At 57.1% G+C, this 22,153-nt stretch overlaps 1 protein-coding gene across 2 annotated transcripts in view; it reads right to left on the bottom strand.

Annotated features, from left to right (window-relative positions):
- The window catches only part of CDH4 (cadherin 4), a 555,299-nt gene that overhangs the window by 44,053 nt on the left and 489,093 nt on the right, over positions 1–22,153 (bottom strand). For both annotated transcript variants that reach the window (XM_065893694.1, XM_065893693.1), the window contains one exon: positions 8,295–8,467. In XM_065893694.1, coding sequence (XP_065749766.1) covers positions 8,295–8,467 — 173 coding nt within the window. The remainder of the gene's footprint in view (positions 1–8,294; positions 8,468–22,153) is intronic.

The following is a 22,153-nucleotide window of genomic DNA, read 5'->3' as shown; positions in this document are numbered from 1 at the left end:
TGCTTCGTAAGGAACTGGCCACCACAGTATCGCCCAGGAGCGGCTCTGGGGCCACGTGGTGTCCGCCGTTGCAGCAGGAAAGCAGCCATGTGTGTAAATAAGTGGGCATGGCTGTGTGCAAATAAAACTTCATGTACAAAAACAGCTGCTCAGATGTGGCCGACCCCCAGCCAGCACTCCTCTGACCTCTGCCCTCCTCGGGAGCCAGGAGGGGTTGGGCTCCTGTGCTGGGACCCCCGTGTCCGGAACCCTCACACCCCTCAGCTTCTGCCCACTTCAGGGGTCAGAGTTCATGCCGTCCGCGCTTGTCGTCACCTCTGGCTGCACCGTTCCCACTCGGCACGCCCTCACCTTTCTCCTGCACGGCTGCCTGAGCCCTACTCTACCTGCACCAGGTGTAGGGTAGACACAGTGCAAACGTACAGTAAGAGAGTGGCCTCCCCGGGCCCCTGCCCTCCAGCCAGGCCTCCGAGGAAGAGGCAGAGGAAGGGGATGCAAAGGGGCAAGAAAGCGGTGAGGACTTCCTGGAGAAGGTGGGCAGGTTTGGCTGGGGTTGGGGAAAAGCACGGGAAAGGTGGGTGATGGCTGGCTGGTCCGGCCAGAGCTCCCATCCCAAGGTCTGACCACCATCCCGCCATCCATGGGGGGCAGCCCCCAGCTGCTCTCATGGGAGGCCCAGCCCTGGACCTGCCTCCATAGCCCCTCTGCAGCCTGGAGCCATAAGCCCCTGGGGAGAGCGCCAGGCCTGCTTACCCACCACAGACGCCGCATCCCTGAGCTGACGCTCAAGGACAGATGCAGGTCCCAGCCTGGCTCAGTGAACAGGTGCGGCTGGGAAAGCACCACCTGCGGTCACACTGTGTGCTGGGAGGCCCCAGAAAGCAGATACGGGAGCTGAGGGCTTGAGCCGCTCCCGGGTGTGCTCTGTGGGCGGCATACATGGCTTTGATGGCTCCGTACCATGTGGAGAGAGTCCAACGGGGAACTCAGCTCAGACAGGGCCTTTCATTTTGCAACTTTTCCATCTTTCTTTATAGGAAATGCTGTCTTCTGCTTTCTCTGGGGCTTATTTCTTCCTGTGATAATGTTAAGTAGAGGCTGGCAGGAGATGGCGTCTGGAACGCCCTGGAAATGGCTGAGAACCAGATGTGTTAAAGGTAGTTAAAGGCAGTGCCCCTGTGTGCTCTGGGCGCTCACGTCTCTGCTGGGGAAGTCCTCAGCGCAGTTGCAGCCCTGGCGCTGGTCCCCGGGCACTTACACACTGGTCATCTGAGACACTGCCCTGCACCATCTCAGCGGTTAAAACTCTCCCTGAAAGATGCCAAGAGTAGAGCCCAGCGGGTTTCTTCTGGAACGTCTTGCCCCTTGGAGCTCAGGACTCCGTGTCTGCGAGACCCTCAGATGGCCGGGCGAGGCGAGGCGAGGCGAGTCTCAGAGGGAAGTTGGAGGCCCGAGACCTGCCTTGGGCTACTTTTCTCCTTCCCTCTATTCTCTTTTTTGGGGAGAGCAATGACTTCCGGGGTGAGAACCCAATGTGAGGCGGGTCAGCGGCACATTCGCTTCAATTGGTAATTTTTTTCTCTGAGACCACAAAGCCGCATTTGGTGTCTTAAAAGCAGCGTTCGGTAAAAACGATTCAAGAATCGGCCAGTGGGACACACTGAACTCCGCCTGTTCCAAGACCACCGTTGCCCCCTACCTCCCAACCCCTGATACAGTCTTACCAAGAGCTCATTTTCTAGGAAAGCACATTTTCGGAATTTCCCACGTGGCCTGTCACGACGCGTCTCGGGAAGCAAGGGGTGATGCCTGTCTCATCACCAAAGGACCACTTTCCACCTGAGCTGGGTCACGGGAGTAAATGAGCTGAAGTCGGCAGTGGCCATGGTAGTCATCGGCCCTGGAACGAAGCTGTCTTCATCACTCGTCGCTCTCCGTGACATCGTTTCATCTGATCACCACGTAGGGTGGAGACCCGCGAAAACTATAGAAAGTGCTGGCTTTGCTTTCTTAAAAGTCCTGTGAACCATGAGACTGTGACTTCGGCCCACCCTTGTCTGGGACAAGTGTCAAGAAGGTGAGCAGCCCGCAGCTAGCGGGCACGAGGACAGCAGGACGGGCCCCCTCCCGTGGGCAAACTTCGCCGGGGACCACAAGGAAGTGGGTCTGAGAACAGCGGTGGCTCCAGGGAAGGTGCACAGCAGAGACACCCGCCGCCTCACCAGAGCACCTCCGGTGACGTGACACGAGACACTCAGCCACTCCCGTATCATCCCAGGCTCTCCTGACGTTCTAATCATGCAGAAACGCTCAGTTTACACAGGGCTGCCTAATTAGACACGGCAGAAATTATGTCTGTGGATTTTCCCCTTCCTAATGATGAGTTACTCTGCTGGTTCTGAAATAAGTGTCTGCAGGATTTCCCCCCAAAGATGTTTCTGTTCACAGGGGCAGGGCATCAGCGTCCCTCAGAGAGAGAAGAGAGGTGCCGTCCATGGCCCTTTGCGCGTCTGGTCATGTGGACGTCCAGCCAAAGCCACGGAAGCTGAGGCGCTGGCCACGTGGGGGAACCATGTGGGAAGGATGCGGCAGGCTGGGTTCCAGCTCACAAGGAGCCTTCAGGGCGCCCGGCGTGGCCTCATCCCCAAACACACGGCTGAGGCCCCGCAATGTCTGTTTCCAAGTCAAGACACGCTGGCTGCTGCCAGCCAGAGGGGCCGAGCGTCCCACCCGCGGGAGCAGCTTGGGACAGAAAGTGGACAGCGCAGTAGACGGACATCTGGACACTGGCTGCCCCAGAGGGCTTGTCTTTAGTGCAGTTAGTAACGAGGGTGCACCACCTTGCTCCCTCCCTCTCCCCGCTACCCACATGGATGCACATCTCCTCGGGGGAGGCTTCGAGCCAGCCCCCCGCACCTATCCTCCAGCCCACCGCACTGCATGGCTCCGAGCCTCAGGCCACTGTCCCCACGTTCCCAGCTCCCACTGGTCCTGGGTCCCTGCGCGGCCCCTCCCTCTGAGCCTCCAGCTCAGCTGTCCACACTCTCCTCGCGTTAACCTCGTCTGACCTGGGCCCTGGGGACTGAGCCGTGTCTCGGCCCCTCCCCGTGTCTCTCCTTGCCCCTCAACTGGGGACACTGGCCACCCACCTCGGATCACATGCTCCCTTATGGGGACGCCGCCCCAAGAGCGGGAGGCAGAGGTGCTGGGAGAGAGATCCACGCACGTGACACGGGCCGTGCGGGCCCATGGGAGGTGCTTCTGTTCCCGGGGAGGGTCGCACGTACACTCGGCAGCTGGGCCTCCTTCCCACTGGCCACTCCAGGGTCCACGGACCATCTGAGATTCCCAACGCCTGGACACGGATCCCCCCGGTACTTGGGACGGTTTTGACGGTGCATCCAAGTGGCGAGAAGTCAGACGGACTCACAGTGGGAGATGGTTCCCGCTTCAATTCTGGGCCAGGAAAAGCTCAGTCTGGGGCCAGTGTTATGGGAGGTTAACCCTCCTTATGGAGACTGAGAGAGGAAGGGGCAGGGGAAGAATGGAGGGAGGGGGGAGGCCTAGGGTTCAGATCTCGGAAAGGACACACTGGCGGGCGGAATCTCACACACCCCGCCTCCCCGCGTTCCCCCCCCCAACCCCCACCCGAGCCAGCAGCCCAGCACAGGCTGAGGGCAGGGAGCCGCCTGCGTTCAAATGCCAGCCTTCCCTTCCCCGCTGTGTGACTCTGGGCAAGCTTCTTCCCTCTCTGTGCCTCGTCTTATCCATAAACAGAGACGACACTGAAGTACCTGGATTCCTGAGCAGAAAGAGGAGAGGCGGCGGCTGAGGCAGGAGGAGACCCCTGGGCATGTGTCCAGGTTTGGGACAAGCAGGGCTGTCCCCGCTGGAGCAGGGCCCTCATGGCAGCGGTGGCGCCAACAGCTACCACTTCTCGAGCAGCTTTGACGTGCCAGGCACGGAGCCCAGCCTCAGGCCTGGCCCGGCCCCCCGAGCCTGTGGCAGGAGGGAACCCCCAGCAGAGGAGATAAGCCCACATGGCGTCTCCCCTGTGCTGGGCTCTGCAGGAACTGGGCCGGTTCAGTGAGAGCAGAGGGAGTCAGGGAGGCCTCCCTGAGGAGGTGACGTCTGGTGAGAAGATGGAAAGGACCAGACGGCCGGAGAGGGGAAAGCTCGAGGCTGAAGGCTGCGCGGTCGGGGGCAGGCCACGGTGCGACGGGGCCTCAGAGCGCTGGTCCTGCCCGCCACCCTCCCCCACTCCCTCTGTCCGGGGCTGTCCTTTCCCGGGCTGGGCCCTCCCAGGCTGCCCACCCCAAGCCCGAGGCCTCGTGGCGCAGCGGGGAAAGCGGCCAGGAGGAGCGGCCAGCGGCCGTCTCATGATCATTGCGGCCCACGGTCCGCAGACGCGCTAGTCAGTACAGACTTTCACTTGACCCGCCTGAGAGCCAGCAATCACCTGCTCTGGGGGGAGGTGGGTGCACAGAGGGCGTGACTGGCCCAGTGGCCGCCCCAAAGCGGCGGGACTGAGCCAGGTGGAGGCCGGAGGATGCAGGGCGGAGCCAGGTACCATCGCTCGGCGGGGCTGGTCCCTCGGTGGGTGCCGGGCAGCCAGGTGCTGCGCGGGGGCGCAGGGCAAGGATGGGGAAGGAGGGTCACCGCTGGAGCCGGGAGGAAGGTCCGCGCGATTCTGCAGCGACCAAGAGCCTGAGACAGTGGGTGGCTCCGGAGGTCCTGGGTCTGCGTTAAGTGAGGGACGAGGCCACCAGGCTCCCTGAAGTGAGGGTGCACTGCCCGGCACACCCACCGGGATGTCCCACGGCCTCTGGTGTCCGCGGAGCAGGTGTTCAGGTTCGCTCCCGGGGAAGGAGGGGCCTCCAACGGCCGAGCGAGTGCTATGGCTCCCACTCCAGGGCGAGTCGTGTCGTGGCGACAGCCCCGGCGGCTTGGTGCCGGCCACTCTCATGGGACCTGATGGCTCGCCCAGCCGGGCAGGAACCTCGCACATCATGTCCACCCGCCCGGCCAGCTCCCCGTGATCTGCAGGCCCGGCTCTCGGGGACCCTGCTGCCTGTCAGCCCCTCCCTGTCAGGTGCCGCTGTGGCACCGAGGAGGAGGGATCGCCCACCGGGCCCAGAGTGGGGTGGCTGCCTCAGGCTCAGTTGCCAGACGAGGCAAAAAAAAACCAGGGACCGTTCAGTTATATGTAACTTCACACAAACAACTGACAATTTTTGGTATGAGTAAGTCCCATGCGATATTCGGGACACACTTGCAGGAAACACGATCTGTGTTTATCCGCAGCTCGGATCTAGCTGGGTGGCCTGTGTTTTACCTGGCAGGGTGGAGCCTCTCCTGGGGTGCCCCCTGGAAAGGGTTAAGAATCCAGGTTGCCGGGGGCAGGCATCGGGTTAAGAGATGCATTTCAGGGATGCGTTCCTCCAACCTCAGGATGGCACACGCCTCACCCAGGTGACACGCATGTTTGCATTTCTGAGATGAGGAAAACGAAGCTTCCTCGTGGCTAAACAGTGCTGACCATTATGGAAGGAGCTGGGGGTGTCCGTGGGTGGCCCCAAGGCTGGATGAGGCCCACAGATGTGTGCCATTTGCCTTGCACAGGATTGTAAAAAGTGCCAACCTGAGGCCTTCCCTGCTGTCTGCTCCACTAAGGCCCTGGGGGGCAGACCCTCCCCAGGCCTCTCCACCCCCCGCTTCACGCCCCAGCGGGAATTCTGGCCTGTGGGCGTCCAGCGTTTCCAGCCCCAGCACCAGGGGAGGGCCTGGGCCCCGGGGGGGGGGGGGGGGGGGGGGCCACGCCTCTCTTGAGACGCTGCGGCCCTGGGCAGTTAAGAGCCCCTGCAGCCCTGCCTTTCTCACCTGGACAGAAATGCTACTACTGGAATTTCCCCCAGGGTAGTTTCAAGGACTAAGATGTGATAACGTGCACTGCACAGTGCCTAGCCCACACGGACCTCCCGTGGGGTCCCTGGGGCGCCCCGGTGTCTAGAACAGGCTCTGCCCACGGGCGGGAGCTCGGCACACGCTTACAAAAGAATGGAAAATGAGTAGCAGAAATGCCCACGAAACGCTGGCGGTATTCCTCCTCCTAGCACTGCTCCTGGCTGGCTGTCCCTCCCCCCACACCTGCTGGCTTGTTCATAAATAAATGCGAACCTAACGGCCCGCACCCTACCTGTTCAGGGAAGCAGGGGCGCGGCACCCAGAGCCGCCCTGCGTCTTCGGAACCGGCAGCTTCTCCGAGCTTTCTGAGGTGGGGCCTCTCCCTGCTCTGCAGACCTCCAGAAGGGTCCTCTGGGTGCTGCCCCTTTGTCCTCTAGACAGAGGCCCCAGAAACGCCTCTTTCCTTCTCCAAGGCCCGACATCACAGCCAGGCTCCCAGCAGAGCGGCTCTTTATCTCTAACGGAGGTCCGGGTGCTACGGGCCCGCGGGCTGGGTACTGCCTGCTCCCCGCCTCTCTGTTTCCTGAACCTGAAGTCCACACTCATCAAGCAATGAACAGAAGCTCTTTAGAGCTGGCGGAGGCCCGTTGAGGCTGTGCCGGGCAGCGCGCGCGGATCTGCCTGCGTGGGAGGAGGACAGGCCCCTCTGAGCTGGGCTGGGGCCTGAGGCTGCTGGGATCTTGGACTCCTGGTCTCCAGAACTGTCAGAGGCTAATTTCCTTTGTTAGGACAGCCCTGGGACACGCGTACAACTCCCTTCCCGGGACAGGACAGGGGCATCCCTGATGCTCCACCCCCAGCCCCACCCTCTGTGGACGGTACGCGATGCTCTTTCTTTATAGCCCACGCCACGGCCTGAATTCGTTTCTCTCGTGGGGACTGATCCCTCTTGCCTGTTTCTCCCTCCTGCAAAGTGAGCCCCACGCGAGCAAGGACACCACTCGCCCTGTTTGCTGCCGTCTGCCCAGCATCGTCGGCAGATTCTAGCGCAAAGTCAGTGCTCAGTGAAAGCTTTTGATGGAAAGGAGGAGCCTGCTGAGTGGGATCTGTGATCGCTCGGAACCAGTTAGACGTCTGGTGTGCAGCGTTCAGGAAAAGCGGGTCCTTAGTCCCAAAGAGAAGAAAATATGATTGATTCTATCAGCCTCCAAGGCTCAGAGCAAGGCCACCTCTTCTGAGAAGCCTCCCCTGATTTCTCCATAGTTAGCTCCATTCATCTCACAACACCACTTTGTGGACACAATCCACTGCCTACACACACGATCCACTGCATATACAGGTGATCTACCGCATATACACACGATCCACCGCAGGTACACGTGATCTACTGCATATACACATACGATCCACTGCCTACACACATGATCCACTGCATATACACGTGATCCACTGCCTACACGCGCGATCCACTGCAGCGCACGCACTTAGGTTCTGCTCCCCACCCCTGGCCCTGGGGGCAGCCACCGTCTAACCAGCTCCACATCCCCTATGCCTCACACAGCACTCTGCCCCCACATCTGCTAAGTGAGGAAGGAGCGGGCGGGGCACTTGCTGGTGTTCAGGGGTCACCGTGCCCAGTTCAGCCTTGACCCTGGACCTCAGACAGGAGTTTCCTTGGAGCAATGCTTCCAAAGCTGACCCTGGAGAAGGACGTGTGCTAGAGCACGTGGGAGTGTCTGCAGTCCTGCACAGGCCCCGGTCGTACCACACTGCTCTCCCGAAAGGTGTGAAGGCACCCTGAGTGAGGCTAGAGGCTGGAGAAACACTGTGGTACAGCCTTCTGGGGGCAACAGGGATGCCCTCCCTCCCGGGTCAGGTCGGGGACCCTGGGTGGGGAGAGACGGGGATGGTTCGCCTCCCTGACAGCCCACCCCATGCGGCGTCACTATCCCCTCCGAGGGACCACCTCCCTAGCTGAGGGCAGCAGGCTTCTAGAAGCCGGACGGAGCAGCTCCTCATTCCAAGGGCCAACTGCAGGGCCCTGTCTGGGCCGAGCAGGCCCCCATCATGGTCCCGGGGAGGGTCCTGGGGCCTTGCTGGATCCTCTGGTACATGGGGTGGAGGCCCCGGGTCCGCCTGAGGCCTGCTCTGAGCTCTGGGGGCTCCGGCCCACCTCCCCCATTGCACAACTCCACTGACACGGGTCCCAGAAGACGTATTTACACTGTGCGACTTAAGCCCCGCTGGGCACTGTCCCTGCCAAGCCTCACCCAGGTGGGACCATGTGGCCCAGTGCCTGGAGACGCCCTGCTGTGCCTAGTGGGAAAGGTCCTCCTGCCCCGACGGCGGCGGCAGCACCAGCGCCCCCCCACCCCCAGCGGCCTCCTCACCTCTCGGTCCAGGCCGGCCGCCACTGTCACGATGTCCCCTGTCTCACTGTTGATGGTGAACATGTTCTGGGAGGGGCTCTGCGGGGTCTGGGTCATGATCCGGTAGCGCACCATCCCATTGGCCGTGGTGCCATCGTCAGCGTCGCTGGCTGTGACCGTCATCACGTAGGTGCCTGGAACAGAGACGGTAGCGCACGTGGGACTCACCAACCACACCCGCTGCGGGCCCGGGCCCGCACCCCAGCAGACATCAGCCAGGACCACGTCTCCCTGGAGGCTGGACGTGGTGTGAGTCCTTCCCCTCCCACGGGCTGGGGGCCTGCCAGGCCCTGGGAAGTGTCCCTGACCCTCCCAGCCCCACACACTCCTGCAGAACCACTGGCGGGTTTCTTGCCGAGCTCAAGTCTGCTCTGAGGTCATCAGCGGGCAGAGAGATGGAGGCCCTGGATGAGGGGGAGCCGCCTGGGGACAGCGGAGCCAGCGATTCTGGCTCAGAACCCAGCACTCTCCCTCCTGAGCCACACGGCCCAAGGCGCTAGCCGGCAGTGTTTGCCGAGGATCCAGATCCCACGTGGAGGACTGCACGGCCGCGACTCGGCACGCGGTAAAAAAACAGGGCTGGGTGTACAGAGGGGCATAACAGGCACTTGAGGAAGCTAAGTGAGAAGAGCCCCCTCGGGGGGGGGAGCTATGCACACGTGCACACGGGGCACAGGGGCAGATGGAGTAGTAAATCCAGGGTGCGCGTGGACACGTGGTCACCTGCACCTCCGAGCCCGGCGGGGTGAGCCGCCCACGCCATTTCCCATCCACACGCCAGGGTTGAGGTCCGCAGGGGACGCTCCGGCATGGTGCCCTGGCTCCTGAGAGCGGCACGTGGGGCTCCTACAGGCATCCTCCCTTCCCCACGGTGGGAGGCCCCGGTTGGACAGCACACCCCTCCCCTGGCCACAGTGATCGGGTCCGCGGTGGGCACCTTACCCAGTCAGGGCCTGTGATCAAGGCGGAGGTGCTCACCAGGGTTACTGGGAAACCAGCGTACTGTCCCTGCTGCTGGCCTTGGCTGGGTCAGCGTGTGAGGTTGAGGCTGTGGTCACTTTGTGCCACAAGGAAGGAAAGTGAAGGACAGGGCCAACTCGGAGGAAACAAAACCAAGAGAGGCTCGGGTGACCACTGCCTACCGGGTAGCCCCTGGGTCAAGCGGCGCCTGAAGCTGTTGCCTCAATGCTTAAAAAAATTAAGGCTTCTTTTATAAAGCGGTTTTAGGTTCACAGCACAACTGAGGAGAAGGTACCATACAGACTCTGTACCTGAACCGATATATTCCCCCTCTTGCCTCATGTCATTTCAGTTTGTCACTTGCAACCCAGAGTTCTGACTGGCACAGGCGCCCGGCCCCGGGAGTGCCCCTGGAGTCGGGCGTGGGGCCCTAGTCCTGAGCTGCGTGTCCTTCGCTCAGCTCTACGTTCCCAGGGCCCACAGGGGTGAGGGAGTGTGGGCACCATCCTCCACTGGGTCCTTTCTTGGGGGGCGCTGGCTTAAGCTGAGACTGAACGGGGCTTGGGGCGTGGCTGTGCAGCTGGGCCTCCAGGCCTATTGGGATCCAAGGTGGTGAGGGGTGGGTGTTTTAGTCATCAAGCATGCACTGGGCAACCTGCTCTGGACCAGCATGGTGCTAGGAACTGGGCGGACAGCGGTGGAGACACTTGCGTGGTCCGGGCAGGGAGCCTTTTCCAAATCCTACCAGTGTTCTGGCTGCGCGGATGTGTGTACAAAGCGGGCCCTCCTGCCTTCCCGCGTCCAACCCCACCGCGAGCAGCGAGGGCCTGACTGGGAATTGGCTTTAGCTTTCAGCTTTTACTGAGTAAAAGCTTCTCAAAGCAAATGCGTTTTATACAACAGAAAGGAAAGCCAACAGAGAGAGGAAAGTGGAAATCTGTTGACAGGCCACAGGTTTTCTATTCTCATCCACCAACCGGAGAGGAACGGGCCCAGGACCAGACTTTTCACAATGAAAGGACGGGGAGTCCCAGCCCGGGCGGGGCGGGACGCTGCAGGAAGCGAGGGCCCAGGAGCTCCAGGCCCGCAGCGCCTCCCTCCCCCCACTTGTTCAATCCACAGATTTACATAGTTTTTATCAAAATGTAATTCACGCATCAGAAAATTCACCCTTTTAAAGTGCACAAGTGCAATTGTCAATAGAGCGTACCTAACTCCAGAACATTCTGTCACCCCCAGAGAAAGCTGTATCTGTTAAGAGTCGCTCCCAGGACTTCCCTGGTGGTCCAGTAGGTAGAACTCTACACTCCCAGTGCAGGGGGCCTGGGTTCGATCCCAGGTCAGGGAACTAGATCCTGCATGCCTGCCGCAACTAGGAAGTCTGCATACCACACGCTGCAACGAGGATCCTGCGTGCCACAACTAAGCACGCACGCGTGAATGAAGGAATGAATGAGTTGCTCCCTCCTCCTCCCCCACCCCCAGCAATGCTCACCCGCTTTCTGTCTCCAGATTGGCGTTTTCTGAGCACAGCTTATAAACGGAATCATATACTATGCGGCCTTTGTGTCTGGCATCTTTTGAGGAGCCTAACGTTTTCAAGGGTCACTCCTTTTTATGGCTGAATGACATTCCAGTGTGCGGGGATACTCAGCCCACAATTACTGAGTGAGCACTTGCCGTGTGCAGACACCAGGCTCTGTGCCCAGGATGTAGGAAGAGAACACGCAGACAGACGAGGTCCCACCCTGAACATGCCAGTGAGGACAGAGAGAACAAACAGGGAGACACAGATCATTGCCAGCTGTGTAAGTCCTTGGAAGGGGGAAGAACACTCGCATGAATGAATATGTAGAATAATGAGGTACGTGGGGTGCTACGGAGGAAGCAGGGACAACCTGAGTGATGGGGGTGGTGCGGTAGGGAGGGGACGGGGGGTACTCTGGGCAGGAGGCCAAGGCCCTGGGGCAGAGAAGAGCTCCAAACGTTTGAGGAACCGGGGAAAGGGGGCATGTGATGGGGCTGGAGGTGGGCTGGGCCCACGGCGAGGATTCTGGACTTTATTCTAAGATCACAGGGCAGTATCTTCATCAGGAGAGCGGGTCAAATTTATGTTTTGAAGACTCGCAGAGAACACAGACTGCGTGCGGCCAGGAGTGCGGGGGGCAAGGGTAGGTAGTGAGAACGCTAACTCATTCGCTGGATTTCATGGAGAACTGGTTGCAGTCGGACCAAGATGTTGCAAACCCACTAGGACATTTATTCATTCACTCAACGCGTCTTTATTAACTATCTTCTAGGGGAAAAATATGGAACTTCAGTGTTTTGAGAACCCCAGGAGAAACATTCATCAAACACACCCACCTAACTTCATGCGATGGTTATTCTCGAACAGTGTGTAAACCCAATTTATTTAATTTAATTTAATTTATTTATTTTTGGCTGCATTGGGTCTTTGTTGCTGTGTGTGGGCTTTCTCTAGTTGCAGCGAGGGGGGGCTACTCTTTGTTGCAGTGCACGGGCTTTTCATTGCAGTGGCTTCTCTTGTTGCGGAGCACGGGCTCTAGGCATGCGGGCTTCAGTAGTTGTGGCATGTGGTCTCAGTAGTTGTGGCTTGCGGGCTCTAGAGCACAGGCTCAGTAGTTGTGGCACACGGGCTTAGTTGCTCCATGGTCATGTGGGATCTTCCCGGACCAGGGCTTGAACCCGTGTCCCCTGCATTGGCAGGCGGATTCTTAACCACTGCTCCACCAGGGAAGCCCTGTAAACCCAATTTTAATGAATTTAATTATCAGTAGAATTTCCCCAGAGGCATTAAGTATTTAAAAGAAATCCAGGAGGTTCTGTTTTTAGCAAATGGTGGACAATGTTATTTTAAACCGATCTTCCTCCTGAGGAAAACTAGAAAAACCGGACCCAATGTGAAATAAAAACATCTCATTAAGGGCACTATAGAGATACCAATGGCACAGACTCAGGGAGCGCGGGGCAGGCCGGAAAGGAGAACCCGAGACCGGGGGCCATCTTTCCTCTCAAGACATTTGCTGATTCCAGGGACTTCCTGGGCAGTACAGTGGTTAAGACTCCGTGCTCCCAATGGGGCCTGGGTTTGATCCCTGGTTGGGGAACTAAGATCCCGCATGCCACAACTAAAGGTCCTGCATGCGGCCACAAAGATCCCACATGCTGCAACGGCCAAAGACCCAGCACGGCCAAATAAATAAATAAATATTAAAAAAAAAAGACATTTGCTGATTCCAAATCGGCTTCTGACAGCTGAAGAGCTACATGGAGCTTTCAACAGACTGATGGGAATGGGGGTAAAGACACTGAGCTTAGGGCCTGCCATATGAGGGTAGAGCCTGGAAAATGCTCGAGTCTTTGGGTTGGACCCGGAAGGGCAGCACGCTGGGAGTGAGGGTGAACAGGAAAGGAACCGTCCTAGCCGACGGAGGCACAGCTCTATTAAGGTGACTTAGGCTCTGATATCTGAGGTTACCAGACTCCCCTGTCAGGAGCAAAAGCATATCCTTCATAGAAAAAGGTAACATCTTACCCTCAAGTCACCTCTACAATTTTTCATACACAAGGCACAGTACGTAACGAACCAGGCACACAAGGAGACAAAACCCGACTGAAAACAGAGAGAAAGACTGACCAGGATGAGACCAGGGGAGATTCCAATAACAGAGTCATCAGATGCAGATTAAAAGCAATCAGCCAGAGAAGTTGAAGTGCACCCCCAGATATTCACATGGGATGCCCCGTTCTAGGCCCCCACTACCAGCCCCCACCAAGGCACACCTGAGCCCCCTTCTCTACCATGAAGCTCCCCGGTCCTCTGCCTGCCTTCGAGTCTCTGCCTGTGATGGTGGCTGGTGACCCCCCTGCTCTGAACACACAGCCTCTGCTGGTTTCCACTGGCTGGTCTTCACTTATTTCCACATTACTGTTGGAAAAACTGGATGAGGGACTCTCTCTGTCCTTTGTTGCACAAGCACGTGTGGGCCAACAATGGTCTCAAATAAAAAAAAAAGTCCCTGACCTGAGCAGCTCACATCTAGCGGTGCAGATAAACAAGGAGCATAATCAGTTAGTACATGACGCCAAATGTCTGCCAGCTGGGTGTTGGCTGAATAAATTGTGGTACATTCCCACGACGGAACTGTTTAAAGCCAGAATATATCGTGACGCTTGAAACGTTCACGATATACAGCAGAACGGAAAACAATCCAGTTTCTAAACTGTGTTCTTTAATATAACAACGTGTTCGTGCAGGGAGATAAGACCAGAGGGATCCTTGACGAACGTGCTCGTGGCAATCTCTGTGTGGCAGGCAAGATGGGAGACTGTGATGTTTTTCTTTGTGATTTTCTCTGTATCTCTCAAGTTTCCTCCAGAGATTATCACTTGATTAACAGAAGGTAAAATGTTACTTAAAAAAAGAAATAAGGCAACTGATGGGACTTTTTTTTCAGCCCTAATCACAATTTGGTTTCTTTCAAAAAAGATCCTGGAAACCTGGCTGGTCCATGGCCACCACTCCGTGGTCAGGTGACCCACGCATGCCCAAGTGCTCTGAGCCCAAAGGCCAACGGGCAGGGTTGCCATGGAAACAAACCCAGATGAAATATAAATGTGCAGGGCCCTGGAACTGAGCAAGGGCTCCGTGATTTTCACTTCCTTCCTAGAAGAAGAGAATGGGGCGGAGGCTGAAGGAACTCCTTTTTGAGACCTGGAGAGCTGCCTGGGGGAGGTGGCCTCCACTCACTGTCTGGGCACTTGGCGACACCTGCTGACCTGGGGGCCAGGCCCTGCCCTGGTGGCACCCTGCTTCTGCCCCCCTTGCCCATGTCCTGTGTCTCAGTCTCCCCCTTACACTTGAGGGTGCCCCTTCCTGAACCCTCCAGCAAGTGTTCAGTGGCCACACCACGTCTCGGGGTGTGAGCAGGGCCAGCCCCCGCGTGTCTGGGAAAGCGTGACCCTGGCATCAAGGTCCCCCTGATCCTCTCGCCTTCTCCAGTGGGGGCGGGTCTGGTCCACAGGCAGCCGTGAGCGCCCAGCAGCCGCAATGCCATGGCACACCTGGGCTGCCCACAGGGGGGAGGGAGCGATTCAGCCGCGTTACCCAGCTAAGCACTCTGCCAGGACCCACTCACTGCAGCAGCATCGGTAGTAACCAGAGAGTTAAGTCTCGCCCCCATCACCCGGGCTGTGAGAACGAGGAGAAAATCATCCTTCTAGGGCTTTCTCTGGAGGCCTCGTTGGGCCTCTCCCCCTAGTACAGAGGCCTGAATTTTTCTTAACGAAACTGAACATCACTCCGCATCTTCCTCTAAGAGGGCATGCTGTCTGCTGCCCGAGACGCCGGACATCCTTCATAAATCGCGCCAGCAGCAAGAGGGGAGAAGGCAAACTGTTGGTTCTTCTGAGCAGTTCGTGTACAAACGCTCTTGCGCCTTAAAGGATTAATTTCACAAACCTTAAACTGCAGTTTAATTTGAAAACTAATTCAGCTCCATAATTGGCTTTCTGCTCAGATCACTGAGGCTAAAGGTTTAAATTCTTAATATGCAGATGGCTTTCAAGTATCTGGCGCCATCTGTGCATCAGTCCGTGGCATTAATCTCGGGGGACTCCGCCAGCACAGAAATACAATAAATAAATAAACGGGGCCCACTAATAATCTAGTTAAGAAAAAACTGCATTACGTAGATGAAGGTTTCTTTGACTTCATTTGCAGCACGTAGATTTCTCTATTTAATATTTTAAAGCAACATTAATTTCAAAATTTATAATATAGGCCCTCATACAGTTACAAGGGGTTAGGGAAAGCAGAAATTCCAACTAGAGTCCTTTTGTTAAAAAATAGTCAACACACTCGAAAGGCTTGAGAGATGCCATGAGACTGGTCAGGCTGCCTCTGGGCAGGAGGTGACACCGTGAATCCCGTTTCCAGCTGGAGAAGCCTGTCGGAAAGGGCGTGGACCCATGGCTGCTGCAGAGGGAAGGGGGCTCCAGTTATGAGGACGTAGCCCCGATGATCTTGAGCATGTAGCCCACAGGCCTCCTGGAGCCTGAGGATTGATAATGTGAACGCCTGTGACCCCACCCTGTTACCTCACCACTAACCAATCAGAGAATTTTGCACGAGCTGATCACGTACCCTGGGACCGCCAACTCCCTTAACTGGCCTTTAAAAATGCTCTGCTGAAACCCTCTGGGGAGTGCGGGGTTTCTGAGCACAAGCCACCCGCTCTCCTTGTTTGGAGCTGTCTCAGTAAACACCTGCACTCCCCTTCACCACAACCGCGTGTCAGTAGATTGTACCGTGCGGGCGAGCGGACCCGAGTTTGGTTTGGTAACACCTGTCGCTGGCTGTGTCCTTACTTGCCTGTTCTGCGCCTTCGTTCCCTCATCTCCAAAGTGCTTGTGTCACAGGACTGTCAGCTTTCAGTAGGTTATCCCACCGGGAGGCCTGAGGACAGTACCCAGCATCGGGAGGCCCTTGGTCAGTGCTGTGTTTCTGCGACGGCTGCATAATCAGAGCTGCAGCGGAAGGTGCGCCCCTTGCAGGGGGAGCCTGAGGCCTCCTGCAGAGACGTGGGGCCTCCCCACTGCCCCGAGCCAGCTTCAGGAGCTCAGGAAGAGCAGGGGGACAAGGCAGTCGGGGCTCACAAGCCTCAGGTCAGGGAGCCCAGTTGCTGTTTTTATTTTTATTTTTAAAATTATTTATTTATTTATTTGGCTGCATTGGGTCTTTGTTGCTGTGCACGGGCTTTCTCTAGTTGTGCCGAGTGGGGGTTACTCTTCATTGCGGTGCGCGGGCTTCTCATCGCGGTGGCTTCTCTTGTTGCGGAGCACAGGCTCTAGGCACGTGGGCTTCTGCAGTTGTGGCTTGCGGGCTCTAGAGCTCAGACTCAGTAGTTGGGGCGGACGGGCTTAGTTGCTCCACGGCATGTGGGATCCTCCCGGACCAGGGCTTGCACCTGTGTCCCCTGCACTGGCAGGCGGATTCTTAACCACTGCACCACCAGGGAAGGCCCCCCAGCTGCTGTTTTTAATCTGTTGTTTCCTCTTCTCAAAGGAGCAGAACACAGCCTTTTATTTTATTCATTTTTAACATCTTTATTGGAGTATAATTGCTTTACAATGGTGTATTAGTTTTTGCTGTATAACAAAGTGAATCAGTTATATGTATACATATATCCCCATCCCCCTCCCTCTTGCGTCTCCCTCCCACCCTCCTTATCCCACCCCTCTAGGTGGTCACAAAGCACCGAGCTGACCTCCCTGTGCTATGCGGCTGCTTCCCACTAGCTATCGATTTTACATTTGGTAGTGTATATGTGTCCATGCCACTCTCTCACTTCGTCCTAGCTTACCCCTCCCCCTCCCCGTGTCCTCAAGTCCATTCTCTACACCTGCATCTTTATTCCTGTCCTGCCCCTAGGTTCTTGAGAATCATTTTGTTTTAAGATTCCATATATATATGTTAGCGTACGGTATTCGTTTTTCTCTTTCTGACTTATTTCACTCAGAACTCAGCCTTTTAAGATGTGCTTGCACCCCGGAGGGTCACCCCGAGGGGCAGGAGGGCTCTTGCTTCTGATGAAGAAAACCGCCCTAGGGGAGGGCCTCCCAGGGTCTCAGCGTCCACCCTGGATGCAGCTCTGGGAACAGGACTCGGGTCCAGGGTGAGTGGGCACCTGATGGGGAAGCCGGCACCTGGATGGGCTCCCCCTGCCCCTCGGGGCCCCACCTTCTCCTCTGGGGATGCCCTCTGCTGCTGGGTGCTGGCTGGTCAAGGCCTGGCTGTGGCCTCACCCGGGTCGGCCCCTCCCCCTCCCCCTCCCCTCTCCTGTGCATCCTCCCTCCCGCCTCCCAGACGCTTCCGGGAGCCAGCAGATCCCTGAGAAGCACGTGCACCCAACCCTCCCCATCAGCCCTGGGGACCAGAGCCCAGCCCAGGCTGGGAAACTGCCACTGTTCAGACGTGGCCAATGGGGAGCTCGTGATGATTCAGAAGAACGCATGTCTGAGGTCTAGCCTGGCCATCAGGGAGACCAGCAGGGTGGCCCGAGGAACGCTGGAACGTAACATAAAGGACAGCTGGTTTTAAGTGAGTCTTATGGTTCAATCTGAGGTTCAAGCTGACAATGTACTTGCTGGAGTTGGGAAAATGAACTAATATTTTGAGTAAGAACGTTTAACAATATTAGTAAGTTAATACCCGTTAACATCAATAACATGATTCACGATAGCACAGGTGTCGGGAGCCTCAGGTGGGCGCCCTCAGCTGACTCCAGGAGGTGGGCGCTACCATTACTTCCATTTAACGATGAGACAGAGGGAGTAGCTGGCAGAGGCCCTGCCACACCGCACGCTGCCCACACGGTGGCCGGCCGCCTGGATTCCGAGAAGCGTGGCTGAGTGCCACGCGATGCCACCTGCCAAGTGCACAGTCCACCTGGGGAGGACACAGGCGACAGCCAGGGTCTGAACACTTAACGCGCCGTCCCAACAGCCTTCGACTCCGCCCCACGTCAAGGCTTCCCATGGAGCCGCAGTCACCCAGGCAATGCGGGGCTCGCAGAGGGACAGACACGCAGATCAATGGATAGAAGCAGAGAACCCAGGAACAAACCCACAAATAGGCCCAACTGATTTTTGACAAAAGCACAAACGCAACTCAATGAAAGCCGTTCCAACAAGCGGTGCAGGAGCACCCGGGCATCCGTGAGCAGAGAAATGACCCGGACGTGAAGTCTCACGACCTTTAGAACAAAGCCTACAGCATCTTCAGGACCAGGACCTGGGAAGAGTTCTCAATACTCAAGCCCAATCCATCGACGGAAAGTGGAAAACTGGACTGCATCAAAATGAAAATCTCTTGCTCCCAAAGGACGCCACGAAGATGATGAAAACACAAGTCCCGGAGGGGGAGAAAATACCTGCAAACTACATGTCCGACAAAGGGCTTGTATCTCGAATAAGTAAAGAATTCTCAAAACTCAGTGATTAAAAAAGCAAACTATTTAGAAAATGGACAAGAGACATGAAGAGCCATCTCATCGACGAGGATGTGAGGATGGCAAACAAACACAGGGTGAGATCTCCAAGGTCGTCAGCCATCAGGGAAATAGAAGTGAAAACCGCCATGAGATACCACTACCCCACTCTGAACAGCTAAAGCAACACGACACCATCAAGTGCTGATGAGGACGTGGAGAAACCGGGCCACCCACGTGGTGGGACAGAAGACGGCACCGTCACTCCAGAAGAGTGCGTGGCCATCCCTCGCAGAGCTGAACCCTTGTTCCCTGTGCCACCCAGTGACTGCGTTCTTGGGTATCTGTCCCAGAGAAATGAAAACTTACATTCACGCAAAAGTCTGTACGGGGATGAAAGATCTTGGAGGTTTACTATGGCCCCAAACTGGGAACAACCCAAATGCCCTTCAAAGGGTGAACAAGGGCAACACATCCACACCGCAGACTTCTCGGCAATGAAAAGAAATGAACTTTGGACATACACCACTTGGATGAATATCTAGAGGATCACGCTCAGTGGAAAAAGCCAGTCTCCAAAGGTAACACGCCATTACGATTCCATTTACATGAACGTCTTAAAATGACAAAATCATAGAGACAAATGAGATCAATGATTGCAAGGGTTAGGGATGGCGGGTGGGTGGGGAGATGGCTGTGGCTCTGAAAGGGCAGCTTGAGGGTCCTTGTGACGGAACCGTTAGCGTCTTGACCGTGGAGGTCATGTGAATCAGCACACGTGATAAAACCGCATGCACATGGAGACGCGCGCGCGCGCACACACACACACGCATGCAGGCAAGACTGCTGAAGTCTGAGTGAGGGCCAGGGCTTGCACCAATGTCACATCCTGGTGTGACCCTGCATGGCAGCTCTGCAAGATGTTACCACCGGGATAAACTGGGTGAAGGATCTGTGGGGTATCTCTGTACCATTTCTTAGAACTGCATGTGTATCCACAACTATGTCAAAATAAAAAGATTTCTTAAAAAGACATTTCTTCCAATGAGACCCCATGGGAGGCGCATCTAGGAGTCCATGGGGTGGCGATACCTGGGGAGCTGGCTCAAGTCTGTACAAAGCCTGGCCCGCCTGCCTCCTGCCCACCCGGGGGCCTGAGAGACCTCTGTGGACCCCAGGCCCCAGCGGGCACTAGGCCACAACCCTCTTGAGCCTCCTCACGTCTCATTTCAGTGGGACCCCTCTTCTTGGGAACACTAATTTTGGTTCCACTTTCTGGTGAACTTGGAATCAATGAAACTCCAATTCTTTCTGGAAAACATCCCTATTACAGATAGGTAATTCTTATAAAGTATTACGAATCTGAACTTATAAACTCAGAGTCAATTTCAAAGCCAGGGAGAGAGGCCTTGGCAGAAACGACCGCTTACTTAGGACCCATTCTGCTGTGCAGGGACGCACATCAGGTACCCCCCCATCATGACAGAGGGCGTGCGTGGGACGCACATCAGTTACCCCCCATCATGACAGAGGGCGTGCGTGGGACGCACATCAGTTACCCTCCCATCATGACAGAGGGCGTGCGTGGGACGCACATCAGTTACCCCCCATCATGACAGAGGGCGTGCGTGGGACGCACATCAGTTACCCCCCATCGTGACAGAGGGTGTGCGTGGGACGCACATCAGTTACCCCCCATCATGACAGAGGGCGTGCGTGGGACCGGTGACGTGCCTCTTTGTGCAAAGCCAGGGATGGAGCTGGGACAATGAGACCAGGAGGGGACAGATGCTCCCAGGGGGAGGGGAGGGACTGCTGCTGTGACCACCAGCTTCAGGGGGCCCCGTCTGGGTGGGGACCCAGCACGGCAGCCACTACCCACACGTGGCACGTGCAGCTCCATCCCTGGCTTTGCACAAAGAGGCACGTCACCGGTCCCCTCTGAGGGTTGTTCCGGGAACAGAGGTGCAGCTGGGGGCCCCCAGGGGCTTCGAAAGTCAGCCAACATTTAGTGCAAAAGGTCCCAGAAGGCTCAAAGTGTCTGGGGAATCAAGGACCAGTCAGGGACAACACCAGCCCTCAGCCTGCCCAGGCCACACCCAGCTATCCGAGGATGCTCCTAGCAGGATTTCGAGGGGGAGACAGAGTAATTTGCTGCTTTTGTTATCCTAATGAGTAAAGGCAGTTACGCATTTGGGAAAACTGTCTCTATCGATCTATTTGAAAGTAAGATGCGGGAGGCTTGATTTGTGACATCCAGGCAGTTTTACAGAGCGTCCTGGGTCTTGGGGAGAGAGGACCCGCCGCTTCTGTTAACAAGAAAGCCCCTTCCCCAAGCCTGACACTCACTCCCCACCCTGATCCTTAAAGAGCTGGCTGTTGGCAGCCCTCATCTGTTTCCTTTGGCTGCTTGTAGCTAATATGGCCACCTGCCACCTGCCCCTGCCCCTCAGGGGCCTGCAGGGCCCGGCTGCCCAGGGTTCCTGCAGAAATAATGTCATAGCCCGTTCCCTTTGCTGACACCAGGCTGGCCCGAGCGTCCCAATTCTGAGAGACAATCAATCATAAACGCAATCCACCTTGTTGCAGCAGCAGCCCCGAGACGGAGCTAGGGGAGAAGGGTCGATAAATGTTTGCTTTCGCGGACCCCACCTCCCCCCAAGCCGGACGCCCACTGACCCCTCCTCAGAGGCCCGGGAAGCTGGCCTCAGGTTGCCCGGCACCGCAGACCTTCCCCAGAGCTGGGAAGTTTTCCCAGGATGGGTGCCTGCCGGGGAGCCAGGGAGGGGCAGCCTCTAAGATGCAAGACACCCGGTTACACTTGACGTTCAGATCAACAAGCAATACCCTTTACTCTAAGTATGTTCCCGATACTCCTGCATAAAAATGATCCCTTGTTTCTCTGAAGTTCAAATGTAACCCGAGTCCTATATTTTAGCGGTAACTTCCGGCAGCCCCAGCAGGGACCTCAGCAGTGGTGCTTGACTCAGCTCCCCACTCGACCTGAGCTGAGCAGTTGTCCCAAGGACAACCCCGCCCCCAATCAGAAGACAGCAGGGCTGTGCTTCTCAAACGGAAGCAAGTGCAGAATCACCTGGGAGCTCGGCTGCTGGCCCCGGGGCCCCATCTGCAGTGTCTGAATCAGCAGGTGCGGCCACAAGCGATGCATTTGTGACGTGTTCCCAGCTGATGCTGCAGGTCCCTGAGCGGGGGTCCCAGCGTCGGCTGGGGCTTCCGCCCACATCCACACCAAGGGGCCGGACGGCTTCCTCCACCTCCCCAGGCCCTGAGTCTAAAGGGGAGAGGGGGGTGCCCACTTCCTGGTCATTATGTCACCCAGAGGCCAGATGCTATAAAGTGGTCGTTACCATTTATGCTGGACAGGAGCCCACGGGAAGACAGGCTCTGGGTCAGCTCTGAGGGGAACCAAGGCCTCAGGCACTCGGCTCACCTCCTTGGGCTGGGGAGTCGGCCCTCTCACGGGCTTCCTGTTGTGCTTGTAATCAAACCCCAAGGGTGCCCAGGAGGCCTCAGGTGGCCGGCCTGCTCTCTGACCTGCCCCAGGACCTTTGCACATGCTCTTTCCACCCCTAGTTCCCTCCCAGCCCTTCTCTCAGTGCTGTTCCTTATCACGCACCAGCTCTTGGCCCACAGGGTGCCTCCGCAGAGGGACCGTCCCTGATCTACAGCCGGCCCCATGACCCAGTGCCCCATGGGTTTCCTTCTGAGCCTAATCATCACTGCAATAGCTTCATTCCCTGTTTTTGCTCTTTTGTCTGTGGCCCCTCTGGACCGTGAGGTCTGTGGAGCAGGGACCCCGCTCCCCAGTGCACGCAGTAGGTATTCGTA

The sequence above is a fragment of the Phocoena phocoena genome, chromosome 15 (assembly GCF_963924675.1).
Source record: "Phocoena phocoena chromosome 15, mPhoPho1.1, whole genome shotgun sequence".
NCBI classification, from domain to species: domain Eukaryota; kingdom Metazoa; phylum Chordata; class Mammalia; order Artiodactyla; family Phocoenidae; genus Phocoena; species Phocoena phocoena.
This window is presented reverse-complemented; position numbering and strand designations above follow the sequence as displayed.